General features: G+C 35.3%; 2 protein-coding genes across 2 annotated transcripts; one reads left to right on the top strand and one right to left on the bottom strand.

Annotated features, from left to right (window-relative positions):
- Positions 1-206: 206 nt before the first annotated feature.
- Positions 207-11,267, top strand: LOC147394960 (uncharacterized). The gene is made up of 14 exons (XM_086453442.1): positions 207-300; positions 419-481; positions 592-653; positions 922-999; positions 1,719-1,803; positions 2,374-2,444; positions 4,157-4,258; positions 5,140-5,229; positions 5,935-6,009; positions 6,939-6,971; positions 8,062-8,139; positions 8,747-8,803; positions 9,838-9,953; positions 11,023-11,267. Exons 2-14 carry the CDS (start codon positions 427-429, stop codon positions 11,042-11,044), a joined length of 924 nt encoding a protein of 307 aa, XP_086309568.1. The 5' UTR covers positions 207-300; positions 419-426; the 3' UTR covers positions 11,045-11,267.
- Positions 11,268-12,175: 908 nt separating this feature from the next.
- On the bottom strand, positions 12,176-15,235 carry LOC147394959 (AP2-like ethylene-responsive transcription factor At1g16060). The gene is made up of 7 exons (XM_086453444.1): positions 15,003-15,235; positions 14,803-14,885; positions 14,641-14,649; positions 14,382-14,544; positions 13,896-13,946; positions 13,725-13,801; positions 12,176-12,965 (listed from the first exon to the last, which is right to left on the bottom strand). The coding sequence occupies exons 1-7, from the start codon at positions 15,233-15,235 to the stop codon at positions 12,349-12,351; spliced, it is 1,233 nt and encodes a 410-aa protein (XP_086309570.1). The 3' UTR covers positions 12,176-12,348.
- Positions 15,236-15,413: the final 178 nt, after the last annotated feature.

The raw sequence follows: 15,413 nt of genomic DNA, 5'->3' as shown, positions 1-15,413 counted from the left end.
CTTTTGCAAGACAAGTTAGGCGGACCTACGTGTCCAAAAGAAGAACATAATCCCGATTAATTGGATCAAGATTCGTCCTACATTCAACTTAAGTGGCCAATAATCGACATTTCTATTAGCTGGTTGGTAAGTCAAACATTAAAAAAGTCAAACTTTGGGAGTTACTTTCCAAATCCAGTCTACCAATTACTCGCCGAGGAAATATTTTCCAACGAATTAGCCACAATAGTCTCCAAACAGGACTCGTGTTCACTCTTACAGCCTCGCTTTTCTCTCTCTCTCTCTTGGAGCTCTTTGAGTGTAAGAAAATTATCGATTCCCACCAAACCTTGAACAGCTTTCCAGATCTATGTAGGGTTTGATCACAGAGATTAAAAAAAAAAAAAAACTGAAAAACTAGGGTTTCTGTTTGTACCAGGTGAAGAGATGGCGATGCAAACTGGGATAGGTTTTTCTAAGATCCTGATCTTGGTTGGAGCAAGTAAAGTTTAATCTGATTCGTCATCTGTTATTAATAATTCTTTTAATCTATGAGTTAATTTAAGCATTTAGTTTGATGATTTCGATTTAATTTTGTATTTTTTTTTCCAGGTTACGCTGGCACGATCGTCATTAAGAATGGTAGAATATCGGATTTATTGGGCGAGCTCCAGGTCTGTGATGATCATCTCTTGTTCTTGTTTTTTGTTAATTTTTTTTTTTAAGTCGGCATTTTTATGTTTGATTAATTTGTTTGAAGAGTGTAATCTGTTGGATAATTAAGTGGTAGATCAAAGTAAAATTTGTTTGTCTCCGATTTTCATGTTTCACTACTTTGGCACAAATTTGTGAGAATTAAGGAAAAAAACTTAATTTGTTTAGGGTGATTTTGGCGAATTTAAGGGGAAACAAAGGAGTCTAATTCTGATATAATTGGCACAGGCAGTAGTGAAGGGAATGGAGAAATCTGAAGATTCATCAAACAGTGATTCTGATTACTCTGATGCTCTCGCTGCTCAGGTATATTGTTTAGAAATGTGGGTTCATTGCTATAATCTGAAACTTCGATCCGATTATTTCAAAATTCCACTTAGTAATCATGTTTCTGTTCTCGTTAGTCTCATTGAAGAAAACCATATGTTACCCATTATGATGGACACCTTACTTGTTTGCATCATAGTTTCTGAAAATGAAAAAAGAATAAAACTTCGAGTAATTTAAGAAGCTATTCATTATTTGACGTGTGCTTTCTGTGGCCAAATTGCTTTTTGAATTATACAACATATTTTATTTTGTTTTATTACTCAAATCCAACTCTGGGAATTTTGTTACCATATGGAACCCAATGTCTTTGGGTGAAATTGGAGTTTCGCTGCTGAATTACTGATAACGTTATGATGTGGAAAATAAGATACAAGGGTACATTCTTATGATATGAAATTTATATTTTGTCTTGCTAATATTTGTTGTTATGTGCGTCCATTTACATGGGAAACCCATAAAATAACTAGTTTCTTTGTTGTATCATATTTATTCTGGATATCATGGTGAAATAACCCATACAAGGATTGCGTTGTTTCTGGCAACTTTTTTTTTGTTTGTTTGTTTTGATGGTTAAGCTGGACTTGAACCCACAACCTCAAAGTTGCTTTGCAATGTGTCAAACCAACTGAGCTATGGTTCTAAGCCCTAAGTTGTTTTTGGCAACTTATTCCTGGTTTTGACTTTACTATTTGTAGGTGCGTCGGTTAGCAATGGAGGTCCGACAAATAGCCTCGTCACGCGGCCAAATAACTGTTCTAAATGGGAATTCTAGCCAAATAGGTATGTCCTGTACTTTAAAATGCCATATGCAAGTACTTCAATCCTACAACAAACACTGCGGGCATGCTTGTTATTTCCCAGAAAGTAGACTAGTTCTTAGTTTTCTTATACTCATTTCAATTTCTGTCAACTTACATAATTAAATTTTCAACTATGAGGAATAGGAGAGTTTTTCAAGTAGTGGAAGCCTCTTCTCAGTAGCTCTTTTTAAGCATTTTAGGATTGTTATTTTTTTGAAATAAACTCTTTTTGGAGTTCAAGGGTGTTTTTTTCAAGAGTTTGTTTTTAGGTGCGAGTTTGTATGCTCTAGGTAGTTCCGTTTTGTTTTTCTTAGGTTGGTCACCTCGACTGCCTTCCGTACATTCTCTTTTTTAAAATAAGATTTTACTTTAAAAAAAAACAAAAAAGAATTAAATCTTAAACTGATTGTGACCAATGCTTCCTATTTGTGCCATATTATAGGTATTATTGTCTTAGCTTTGGGACCAATGATGTGGTCATCCATTCTGCGTTGGTTTCTGGGTGAATTATATTTTCTTTCATTTGACTGTAATTTGTTTGTTTTGCTAGGAAATATAACTTCACTCGCCATGCCCGCTGCAGCCTTAGGGGCATTGGGCTATGGATACATGTGGTGGAAGGTAAGACTTTATTGGAGTCCTCCTCACATGCACACACTCATTATAGTTCTTACGCAGTCGTGCTTAAGATTTATCTTTTGGACTTCTAGATGAGCCTGTGTTTGCTTCTTCTTTTCACCCCCTCTTTTTTGTGTGTGTTTTTGTTTACTTCTTTTTTAGAGCTGCTATTGGCACCCCAACTTTTACTTATTACACCCCAATTAAAAATAAATAAAATAAGTGAATGGTTGAGAATTAGGAAAAATTGGGGTGCCAATAGAAGCTCTCTCATTTTTTTTGTCTGCTAGATTGCTATTTTTTGGGTTTAGGATTTGATATGAGCCTAATCATAATTGTAAACAACTACTGAAATTGTTTGAACGTGTGTTATAATGTTTTGTAATGTTGAGATCGTAATTTGAGCCAAACTTTTGTAATGTTTGAAGATTGTGTTTTAATCTTTAATTGGGGCGTGATAAATTATTTAAGAAACTGGGGTGTAATAAGTAAAAGTTGGGGTGCCAATAACATCTCTCTCTCTCTCTCTCTCTCTCTCACACACACACACACATACACACACACACACACACACACAGGGGCGGAGCCAGGATTTTGTCTACGTGGGGGCAACTAATTATTTTATAAAATCTAACAAAATCAACTTCTACTATATGTATCTGCAATAATTTAAATTGACAAAAAGTATTGACACGGCATTTATATAAAATGTTAACATTGGTTCCACACAAAAATCAATCACTAATCTATATGCATAAGTTTTCACAATAGTTTCTGACGAGTTCTCATATTTTGATTTCAAGTCAGTGGTAACCAAGCCTTGGAGTGGGGATCCATGTCATAAAATTCAAAAGATGTGATTAGTTTATTAATTAACATACCGTGGAGTGGATCCTAATCGCATCAATTTGTGGCATCCAAAAACATGATCAAGTGCCACAGGGTTATAAAGGAAAAAATTCTAAAAACTTTGAAAAAAATGTTAATTTTTACCGTTGAATTTTAGTTTTTAATTTGGGAGTTCAGTAACCATCTATTTTTAACACATTTGATTAAGCTCAAAAAAGATTTTTTTTATTTTTATTGATGGTTTCCATGAAATCTAGAAGATTGTGGTGTTGGATTGCAAATTTGATAATCCATATAGGCCCAACGACAATTAGTAGGATTTGAAATCTTACTAAATTAGTCATGCTAGCCTAATTCATAAAGGATGGTTTGTTCACTAACATTCTTGATAAAATAAGGGAGTTTTTGTAATAAAATTGCAACAGATAGGTCTGCCCAGTAAAGATCTATTCAAATTTTTTTAAATTATTCAAAAGTCCTAAATTTTAGAAATTTCTGTGTGGGCGAACTCTTAAGAAATTATAATTTTTAAATTATTAATAACCTATTAAGGTTTTTAAAATTCTTGTGGGGGCAATAAGAGATTTTAGAAACTTTTGTGGGGGCAAAATCTTAAGAAATCAATTTTTCATTATAAATTACTAAATACTCCTTAAGTTTTTATAAAGTCTTGTGAGGGCAACTGTCCCCACCTTAAATCCGCCCCTGCACACACGCACATGTAATTTGCTCACTAACGTCACAATAGCAGCGGTTTTGTCTTTTCTATTTATAAGAAAACATGCTATTAGTCTTGAATGAGGAGGTTTGTTTGTAAATTTGAGATGACTAATTTACTGACTTTTCTATTTAATGAAAATGTTTAGGGCCTGTCATTTTCTGATCTGATGTATGTAACCAAGCATAACATGGCAAATGCTGTTTCAAGCATGACTAAACATCTGGAGCAAGTATCTGCAGCTCTTGCTGTAAGTTTCAACTTTGGTAATTCTTTCGAATTATTTTATTTCATGTCTATCCTGCAAAGAAGTTGCTGTGTGGTTAGTTGCCCCTTTGCAGACAATGGCTTGCAGAAAAATTAGTTAGAACATGAGTGAATTCCTCAGCTTCTGCATGGTTGTGCATTTTAATTTTCCAAATGTTGGAAGCTCGACAAATATTTCTGAGACTTTCAATTTTTGTTCCCTTTTCAAATGCCTTGCTTTTTTACATTATGAATCTTCCTAGATTTCTGCTGATTTTTTATGTGTTTTCTTGAGACTTTCAGTAAAATCTAGTAAAGAAAAGTTTCCCAAGAATTTCCCTTGCTAAAATCTCTATTTCAGTGGTCTTTTGTATTTAAGGAATATAATTTTTTTTCTTTTTGAAGATTTTGTTCCCTCATAATTTTCTGTACGGTTGTTTGAGGGACATCTTGTCCGTATCTGTCGTATCTTTCTTGGATTCATTCACTCTCCTTTATATTTTCTTAACTATTACAAAAATATATAATTGTACGTAGAAAAAATAAGTCATTTGGATATATTGATAGAATTTAGGATCATATGACCAGATGTTAGTCATAAACTGAGAACATGTACTTGTTTGTGATAGTTAAAGGGTTAGTGGTTTGAATGGTGAAGTTGGGTTCAAGGGGAACACCTTTCCACACGTCTTACCAACTTAGCTCAGTTGGCACTTCAAGACTATATACTTTGATAAACTAATTTTTTGCTTTTGTAGTAGAGTTGTGGCGTGTCTATCATGGCATTTTCACCTTTCCAAATGGAGTTCCATTGTTATGCTTTCTGATATCATATTTGGACTTTGTATGCAATCTCTCACATTTTCTATGCCTTTTGTTGGTCAGGCAACCAAGAAGCATTTAACGCAGAGAATAGAGAACATGGATGGAAAACTGGATGAGCAAAAGGAGATGTCAAAATTAATTAAGAATGAGGTGGATTCTAGTTTTTTTTTCTTTGGTGAGAAGTGATCCTATGAGGTGGATGGAAAATGCCATCTCTTGGTCGAAACTCGAAAGGGCCATAGGAGGGTCCTTGGGGGAGTCACATACATGATACATCTGTGTGGACTGAGTATTGTTTTTGGCATACTCTTCATAGAGCTAACAATTTCATTGACTACTTGGCTAGAAGCAGTGCAAATAGGATGGCTCTAACCCCAAGGTGTTGGCCTAGTGGCAAGCCTAGCCTTGATAAGCTCCTCAAGAAGGGTGAGTCAAGTGTTCAAAACCTCATGAAGCAACGAATTCCTTGGGGCTACCCTCCAGGGTCTGATTGACCCTTGACTCAACCAGTTGCAAGTTGGACTTTCTGAGGGGGTGGTGCGTGTGACAGTGGGATTAGTCTCACCTGAAGGGTGGGGATACCCACGATAAGCAAAAAAAAAGAAAAAAAGGATGGCTCTATAAACAGATAGCACTCCCCCATAGCCTCTTCCCTTTTCTCCCACCTTTTGTAAATTCTCGTCGAAATATATTATGCTAAACAATCCCCGAGAACATTCATTCTAGACATCGACATCGATGATGATGTAGATGCACAACGATACGTGGGGCATTATTATCATGATCACATTACATCTGACTGAATTATACTTTCATTCTAAATATTATGATAACAAGCTTAAAACTTGTCAACAGGTTACAGAAGTTCGTGGTGATCTCTCTCAAATTGGCTATGATTTGGATTCACTACATAGAATGGTTTCTGGTCTGGTGAGTTTACCTGGTAATATTTATCAAACTAATTTATATAGAATTGAATAAAGAAGGAATATATTTGGAAGTCAATGAGGTGGTAATGTCTATGTGTGGTAATACCACGGATTTGGGATCAATACTTCTTCAAACTTTAACCTCTCTGAAAATGAAAAGTAAAGAAAATAAAAGAAGAAGAAATAGAACCAAGGAATATATTAAAAGCAGAAGCAGGAGGTACAAAATAAGAGCAGTCTATAGTGAGAGGGATCCTCACTGCTATAAACTTTGGTACAAAGAGGTAAAGAGGATTAAGATCAATATTCTAAAACTCAGAATCTCAGGCCAGCTGCTTGAACTGGTTCTCCCAGGATCCAGGTTCTACACTATGTCAGGTGCACCTAACCCAGAAAATACCCAAAACCCAGTATACTTTACTGGGTCAGACACTCAGATGGTCAAATTGGCAAAGTAATCAGTCGGGCTGGATCAACTCACTTTGTTGAGTATCAGATCTGATGGAAACCAAAGGATTTTGCTTTCTTTGTTGCCATTTTCATTGAAAATATTAGTGGATAATGTTTTACAAACTGTAAAATCACAATCTTTCTAATGAAAATGTGATTTTAGAAACATTTGGGGTTCTTGTTTCTTGGAAATGGGGACTTGGGGAGAGCTACATCAATTGACTGATGTGGATGAACTTATATGCATGTTGGATGTGTTATGTGCAAGTGTTTACTTTATTTTCAAAAAAAAAAATCTGCACTTTTTTTAAAAGATTTTTTTAGTGTTCAATGTAACTGGTTGACCCATTAGTCCAACTGGATTTCTCTTGACCAGCTCAAGAAAATGGGTTGACATAAAATTGTTTAGAAAACTTTCATTTAAAAATAATAATAATAAATGAAGAATTAATAATATAAGTTGCTCTTCTCTTATTTCAGGATGGAAAAATATGTTCCTTGGAAGACAAGCAGGTAAGCCATGCTCTCAACTTTCATACATTTCACTTATCGGAGATGATAGAATGAAAATTGGATCATAACTTTCTGTGATTCTTTGGCTTCAATTTGATAGACTGATACCCAAAAGAAAAAAAGAAAAGAAAACCATTTCTAATATGCTATATAACTCTTGATAGGAAATTTGGAAATGCAAAGGCTTCAGTACTTGGACCAAATTTGAAGACTTATATTAATAGGAAGACATGGGTTTAGAGATTAACAAGTACTTGACAGATAAAAAAGAGAGAGTTTAGTGGGTAACCAAAATGAAAATCACCATTTGCACAGTAAAACCATAAGTTCTAGGGTAATCCACCTCTAGAAAATTTATTTTCCCCCTATTGAAAAGACTGAATTTAAAAAAACAAAAGTAAATAGACAATTAACTTGTGAAAAAAGATCAACACTGTGATCTTCAAGAGTAGAGGATCCACACTCAAAGATCTGAGGGAACTTGTGAGAGAGGGATTAACCAGGACCAACAGTGCTATACATTAAGAGTTGGGATGGCAGTATTCTCATCTAAAAATAAAATATCTAGTCATGTGCCCCTGAAATTATATATTACATCTAATAATATGATATATTGGCCAATGAAGAAAACATGATATACTGAACTTACAGAGGTTTGTATATCATGTGAATTTTAATATGATTTTGTAAAAAATATATGTATTTCACATGCTAATACAAAAAAGTGAAGCTTGGTTCAACTCTTACTTTCATACTTGCTTCAACTTTAATTGGGGTCTTTTACTGGTGGCTTGTTAACATTCTTTGCTTGTGCAGTTATTGTCACTGTTAGCACAAAATGCATGGGAATGTTATGTTATTTCTTACTGGTTATAGCTTTTTGGATGATTGTGTGCTGCCACATTCAGTTCTTTGGTGCAGTTTATTACACCCATTCTGTTTATCATGATATCTTGCAATTGACACTCTACTAAATAGATTGTGGTAGAAATCTCATCATCTTTGGCATGCAGTTGCATTGGTTTTAAAATCCCCTCCCCCACCCCAACCCATCCCTTCCTCTGGAAAACTGACATAACTGTGGCAACAGGATTATGCAAATGCTGGTGTGTGGTACCTATGCAATCTTGTTGGTGTGAAGGATCAGAAAATGGCTGAATTTCTACAGGTTGGAACAATTAATTTTATCCATCAATTTTATTATTTGCTCTTTCATTCAGGTGCTTTTGGATTTAACTTGATGTTCCACGCAATAGCTGTAATCCCATAATTATTTCTCCAGGTTGTTCCATTAGACACTGCAGTTGTTTTTATTATTATTTATTTGTGAATTCGGATATAGATCCTTGGTCTGTGCTATTACCATGCACAAATTTTATGACCTAACTGAGGTGGTTCCGTCATAGACACTGTAGTGAGTCAATTGTGTGTTGGTTGTGTTACAACCCCTACTTCACTGCAATCCTGGTTTCCAATTTCAATTGGATGGCACTCACTTCAGTGGCTCTTATTGAGATTCATCAGTTTCTTGGAGTTTTGGCTTCAAGCTCATCTTACCTTTCGTTTAATTTTAAGTAATTTTTTTTCTTGGTATGATCTCAATAATTTTGTTTTTGGATTTGTGCACTTCATGCTACACATCATTGAATTTGTTGGAGTAACCCTTGAGTTCGTGTAACATTTTATTTGAGTCCAGCGGCTCCAATCCTTGATAATATTCCCATTTATTCGCTCGAATTCAAGAGTCTAATTATTTGTTGAACTTGTTATTGCAGGCTCCACCTAAACCTTCTAGCAAAATGCGTGGGTTCCTAGATGCTCCAAGTCAGATGGTATTATCATTACATAATTTGCTCATATCTATTAGTTATGGATTTCTTTAAATTAAGACTGAGGGACTTATAAAAGAAATAAGGATAAAACAAAACTATTAAGAAACTAACATTGGAGAGTGGAGATCCAACCTTCAAAGGCATTCTAGCTGATAACCTTTGCAGCCAACAAGTTGGTGCTACATTAACATCCTCCATTCATGCTCCAAACCAATCTTAAATGTTCCATGTGTAAGTTTAAAGTTTTACTAAGTACAAATGTTCTGTATCCACACTTGTTGAGAGGCATCCCTCATTTTATAAGATCGGACAATTAGTTCTTCAAGCCAGCTATCCCTTCTACTTCATTCATATCTTCCAAGCCTATATAGAGAAGCCTTTTCTAACCATTTTGTTGTCAGCCCTGAGATTAGTACTGACCCCGAAAGGCCTCTTATTTCCACTTCCTCTGCTATAGAAAGCAACCATATAGAGGCTCCAGCTGAGGGTTAGGTCTACCAGACCTAACCTGAAACTGACAATGAGAAGTGGAGGAAGAACATGGAACTTGTTTGTCGGCAGTGAAGAAATGAGAAACAGAGAGTGGCAGTTGTCCATCCCTCTCACTTTCTTTCTTATCTCTGCTTCTGATTTCCTTTCAAGCTGACTTGACCCAATTGGGCTTTGCCCAAGATGTGAAAAGCTTGGTTTGGACTTGGGCTTAGCATCTCAGGCTTGACCTTGGCTTGACTCAGGTTGGGTTCATGACCTAAACCCACCCAAGTTGCCGATGTAGTAAAAATTTCATATCTCAAGATTTCATTGGTGAATTAATTCATAACCATATTATCAATATGCAGTGTCAATTTTTTTTTTTTTCCTGTCATGGGTGTATGCAATAAGAAATTGATTGGTTGCTGATGCTTTACTTAATTTAGCCTTGTATGGGTTTGTCGGTGGAAAAGTTGTAAGAGAGTGCAAGGAAACACTCTAAAGGCAGTATAAGATTATCTTGAACTCCATTCAAAAAATATGATGCCTGTTACATTTTGCAGGGTCTGAAGCAAATTGCAGACACCATAACCTCAGAGAAGATTGACAAATCAATGACCAATGCTTCCATACAAAATGATTCTGAAAAGTTGGGCAGCTTCCCTAGAAGCGTGACCAGGTTTGAGTTTGAGCCTTGTATCTTTAGTTAGGTTTGAATTTCTTTCTAAGTCCTAATACATCATTCTCGTTAATGTGGATTAAATCGTGGAAAGGAAAATAAATCAAAAATGGGGAGAGCGAGGGTCAAGAAAGCCTGAACTTTTCAAACATGCTTCTCCTGGTCCAACCAATGTATCACTTTTCGGATTAGTCATAACCAAAATGCATCTGCCTGTACTTTGTGTTGACCATTGCTTGTAGTTTTGTCAGTATGTTTAGAAATGCACTTTTGTTTGTCTGATGTCTAGGATAGTTAGGGGGAAAAAAAAAAGGCCAAAAGCATTTCGAAAAAACCCATTCTCTGCAGATTTTGTACATTTGTTTATGGATTAGTAGACCAAAACCTAATGCTCCAAACTTTCAAAAAAGAAATAAACATAGTGTTCTAGTATATTTTCTCACATTGTTTGATTAGAACTTGTTTCTAGAGGAACTTATGTGAATTGGTACTAGGTACTGTGATCGAGTCGGGCTTGAATTTTGTACCATTTTTTTAAATATTCTCTTTGTAGTTATTTTACTAAATTATGTGTGGGTTGGGGGGGGGGGGGGGGGGTCTACTATTTGCTTAAATTATCTTCTCTTTGCTAGTTATTTTAGTAAATCGTGTGGGGAACCCAAATTGTAAATGTAATGTACTTATTTTTCTTATTTCTCACCTTTTTTCAATTTGTAAGCCAGAGCTTCATGGACATAATCACATAATAGTGTTTCAGAGATTGAATTGTGAATTTTTCCATTTATTCAGTATAAATAGTCGTTAAACCCAGTATATGTTGTAAAATTTCCAACCAGTTTATGTTGTAAAATTTCCAACACATTCATCTTCCCATACCATTTCTTTTTTTGCTAATGATCATCCAACTCTTATGGGTAATCATCCGAAAACCCAGATCGATAGGCATGTGTGTCGGTGGTTAGTGAGATGGTTTAGTCAGTTGATGTGAAACTATGTCAAAATTATTCCTTTAATGGGGTATATGATTCTGTTTCAATTTTCTCATATTTAAGTTGTGTGAAACATGCAGGATTGGTTCCGTCAAGTGCTGATTGCGGAGATTTATTTTTTCATATATTCGACCATGGGGAAAGATGAAATGTATAATAACAGAGTTCATGAACTTAAAACCATGTTTGTGAAGTTCTTGCATAAAGAAGGGAACCATTTTCTTTGTTGAACCATTATTTTCATCGTTACCTTGTTTAAGAGAGTTTAAATGTAAGTTGTAGATGCATTAATCATTTTACATATATGGAAAATATTTTTGAATAATGTGTACTCTTTTGGATGGTGAATGCCAAGATGCCCAATATTTTTTCCCATCATCATGGTTATGTGAGCTTGCCTTGACTCTAGTCCCACCCATAGACCTTCACAAAAAATCGGCCTATTTGATGATTTCTAACACCATTAATCTGAAAAATTCCAAGCATCATGGGCATCATACATGCTCTTTATCACTTGGCAACATGAATCCTACTTGTTGATCCGACCTTGGCGACCAAAAAAGAGCAGTTTTTGAGTAAAACTCTGGGTTCATCAAGGGCTGTATATGGGTCTGGCTGGGGCACACCTTTTTTTTAATAACACGTCGTCTTCCAGTATGAAAAACCTTTTTTTTTTTTTTTGATTGCATCTCCTCGTTTCCTCCCTTTTAGAGCTCTTCCATTTCAGTTTTTGTGTGTTTTCTTTTTTTCTTGATAAAAGCAGAAGACTGTATTAAGAGGAAATAAATGAAAGTCTCTCGAAAAGGTTTACCTTACCCAAAGTTCCTTAAAACTAAGAAAATAAATTTATTAAGAATTGTAATCATCCTTGCAAACCAATTTCCACGCAATTTTCTTTTATTTGTTGCATCAAACACATCAAAGTAACCTTTTGCATTTGGCAACTAGTTTTCCACCTAATTTTCCTTGCAATCAAACATACCCTTAAACGTAAGATCCTTGAATAAAACAGTTTTAAAATTTTCTGATTATTTGGTTGAAGTTACCAAACCTCAAGGGTGGGGTATGAGAGTAAGAGAGTGATGGAGGAGGAAATAAAAGGATCAATATTGTCGAATATAAATGCCATTAGAGGATGTTAGGCAATTTTGGTTTCTTGCATGTCATGCCCTCTTTTCTACTTTATCTACCCATAAAATATTGCATAGACCCATTTTCAAAGAACATCAATCATATCCACAGTTTGAAGAAAATGCAAGTCGAAGATGATGAATTTATTAGACACATTTCTAGGACATAATTGGAGGTAATTGACATTCATAGTCAATAAAAAAAAAAAAGATACCCACTACACATAAGTTGCATATCTACAGAAGAAAGCCTCTTTATACATCTTTGAATGTTAATTAATGGATGGAAGACATGTTCAAGACACCATTCCAAAGGGATTGCCCTGTTCGATTATAAAGCGAGGAGGGACACTTGTCTTGTAACTCTATATTGGAGACGGTATCACTAGTAGAGCACACATATGGAATACCCGTGATTCCTTCGTAGAAGATCCCACCATATTCATCATCACTACCCATAGGTGATTGATGCCTTGTGTCATCCCTGTCAATGTCATCGTCAGATGAATTTGAGTTCTTCTCCACAAGTTCTTTAAATATCGATGATCGAAGGAGTAGACTAAGTGCAGTGGGTGAAGATGGTTTGCTGCTAGAGCTAACGTGACGCCTTTTTTGTAACACTTGTTGCCTTTGAGGAGAACCCAAATCATCTGTGGTGAATGGGTTGGTTTGGAAGAAAGGAAATTCAGGTTCTTCATTTGGGATGAGATTAGAGGATGGTGGCATTGCTTTAGATTCTACAACTGTTTGCTGTTCTTCAGAAGAAACAAGTGTATTGGCCCCTGGCCTTAACCATCTGATGTATGTGCTCAAGTCGAAGTTTGTAACCGCATTGATGCCTCTATATTCAATTGCGGCGATGTCGTAAGCATGGGCAGCCTCCTCTTGAGTACCTATAACAAATCATAACGACTCAATTGAGATACAAACACCTCAACAATCACCACACCTCTAAATTCATCAAATTTATAATTGTTCAATAAGCCTAGATGTGATAGATGTCTCAGAATAGCATACATTTACACCCGAAGTGAGGGTACTAGGACGATTTTGGTACTTAGGGTATTGGGTATATGTGTGAAAAAAATGAAACAACAAAAAGAACAAAAATCGGACACAAACACAAGGATTTACGAACTTCGACAATGTGCCAACGTCCCCACAGATCAAATAAAAAAAATCCAATGACACTATTCTCTTTTGAGTTTTTATTGCCCTTGAGATCTCTCTAGCAAAAAAAATCAAGTATAGAGAAAACGTGTCTATCTACCCAAAAATGGAAACCCCTCAAGAAAATATTACATAATTTCCTGTTTTGTAACCCTAAAAAATTTGATCCAGAGGACCCCTGGAAGGGGGTGCTGCCCCCACAGCTCAGTGGAATACAAGACATTTACACACCAATATGTGTATGCAACTTGAGCATGGCTTTTAGGGTTCCAGAGTTCTGAGAGAGGTATATGGAGAAACCCAATATCGTAGTTTCTCTGTCAGAGCTAGCGAATTGCTCCTATCTTATCTATGGATGTAGGCACTGCCAAACCACGTAAATCTTGTTATGTTCCATTCTTTTATTTTTATTGCTCTTTTTGTTCTTGAGCCACTCAAGATATAATACTAGGAGATTGATTAGTTTAGTGACTAGAACTTACTATATGTGCCAAGATAGAGGTACTTGTTCCCAAACACCCTCCCTATCCTTGCTTCCCATCTCCCATTGTGATGGTGTCTGCATTTTATTAAAAAATTGAACTTATTAGCATTTGTTTCTTGAATAAATAAGGTATTTGATAAATAAACTTAAAAAATTGAAGGAAAATTACCTTGCAACTCCTCTATACCTTGATACACCTCTTGAGAAACCACTACTCTTCCTGTGAACAAAAAGAATCTATGTTACAAAATTAACCCAAAATCAAGTCTAAAGGTGATGATGATTGCTTCTTTGTATAACAAATAGTCAATTTAAAAGAATTTATTGTCAACTAGTTTCATGTATGAATCTGTCTTATTTAGAAGTGAAGAACTTGCATCAGTATCTCAATTTCAATTCAAACATGGGTTCGATTTCCTCACAAGGTAGGGTGGTCTAGTGGGGACAAACCCACGATTGGATCAGAACCATCTTCAACTCGGAGTCTCCTAAATAACTTTCCAATCCTTTTTTATTTTTATTTTTAAACAATATTATTGATTGAATTAAGAAGTAACGGGTTTTAGTGTAATCGATCCTACGTAGGATCCATCTTATAGTAGGTAACGTTCCTCGAATTTAATTGACTATTAAAACTGAAAATTTGTGTGGGTACCTTCTTAAAGAGGCCAAGTACTCTTCTTTTGATACATTTTGCATTATTTCAATCTCTTTCTCATAATCAGATACTGGAAAATTGGTGAAAGTTGTTGCTCCCCAGTACTTCAGTGCAGCTAAGTCATAAGCTCTTGCTGCGGATTCTTCTTCATCATAAGCCCCTAATAAATTTCCAAACTCAAAAGTTTAATTTTTCTCCTTAATTTCTTTACTTCAAAACAAAAATCTTATTAAAAAGAAATAGGTCAAACACTCACCAAGATAAACTGTTTGGTTCCAACAATCGAATTCGAAGCACAACCCATGTAAAATAAAGAAAAACAATGTAAGTAACCATTTCACCAAAATGAAGAAAAAAAATTAATCAAAGTGAAGCAAAACATCTAATTAGAATCAATCTTTTTCTAATATGTTTTTACCTTGTTTACCCTTCTTCTTCTGTGTCACATTCCAAGACCCCTTGTCCCATAAGTGGGCCTCGTATCGACCAGTCCATCTATGTCTGTATACATATGTATATAATTATTTCGTTAACCGTAAATTTAATTAAATTTAAAAAAGCATATAAATCACCATATAGAACATGACCAAGACACTATTAATTAAATTTACTACTAACCTACTAACCCCACGAAACCTTGAACTTCTCTTCACAGTTGTACTAGTAGAAGATGGATTAACTTGTTTTGATTGTTGTTGTTGTTGTGATTCACAATTATTATTACCAACTATAGCTCCAACGGGCTCTCTTCGTCTTCTCTTGAGACACTTAATCTCCGAGACCTCGTTATCAACCATGCACATGCGACGTCTTCCCGGGTTCACTTCACACTTCACAGTGGTCATCTCCATATCTATTGTTTCCTTCCTTGTTTAACTGCAAAACAAGATGAATTGCTTTGGTTGTTTGTGTTAGAGAATGTTTGTATGTATACATGTACATATATAGTATTGCATGAGATTTTGTTCTTTAGTTTAATTTTGTTTTTGTTGTAAAATTTGTGTTGTTGGCACAAAGACAAAAATAGAC

This window comes from Akebia trifoliata, chromosome 9, assembly GCF_017979445.1.
Source record: "Akebia trifoliata isolate Shusen 1 chromosome 9, ASM1797944v1, whole genome shotgun sequence".
Classification (NCBI taxonomy): domain Eukaryota; kingdom Viridiplantae; phylum Streptophyta; class Magnoliopsida; order Ranunculales; family Lardizabalaceae; genus Akebia; species Akebia trifoliata.
Note: the sequence above shows the minus strand (reverse complement) of the source record. Positions and strands in the feature narration are given on the sequence as shown.

Bases quoted from the DNA above. Each gene is read 5' to 3' on its own strand.
- LOC147394960 (XM_086453442.1), top strand. From the start codon at position 427: ATGGCGATGCAAACTGGGATAGGTTTTTCTAAGATCCTGATCTTGGTT. The intron at 4,259-5,139 runs GTAAGTTTCAAC...TTTGTTGGTCAG, and splicing joins AAGTATCTGCAGCTCTTGCT to GCAACCAAGAAGCATTTAAC. The intron at 8,804-9,837 runs GTATTATCATTA...TACATTTTGCAG, and splicing joins TAGATGCTCCAAGTCAGATG to GGTCTGAAGCAAATTGCAGA.
- LOC147394959 (XM_086453444.1), bottom strand. From the start codon at position 15,235: ATGGAGATGACCACTGTGAAGTGTGAAGTGAACCCGGGAAGACGTCGC. The intron at 13,947-14,381 runs GTACCCACACAA...TTTTGTTCACAG, and splicing joins TACTTGGCCTCTTTAAGAAG to GAAGAGTAGTGGTTTCTCAA. The intron at 13,802-13,895 runs GTAATTTTCCTT...AATAAAATGCAG, and splicing joins AGGTATAGAGGAGTTGCAAG to ACACCATCACAATGGGAGAT.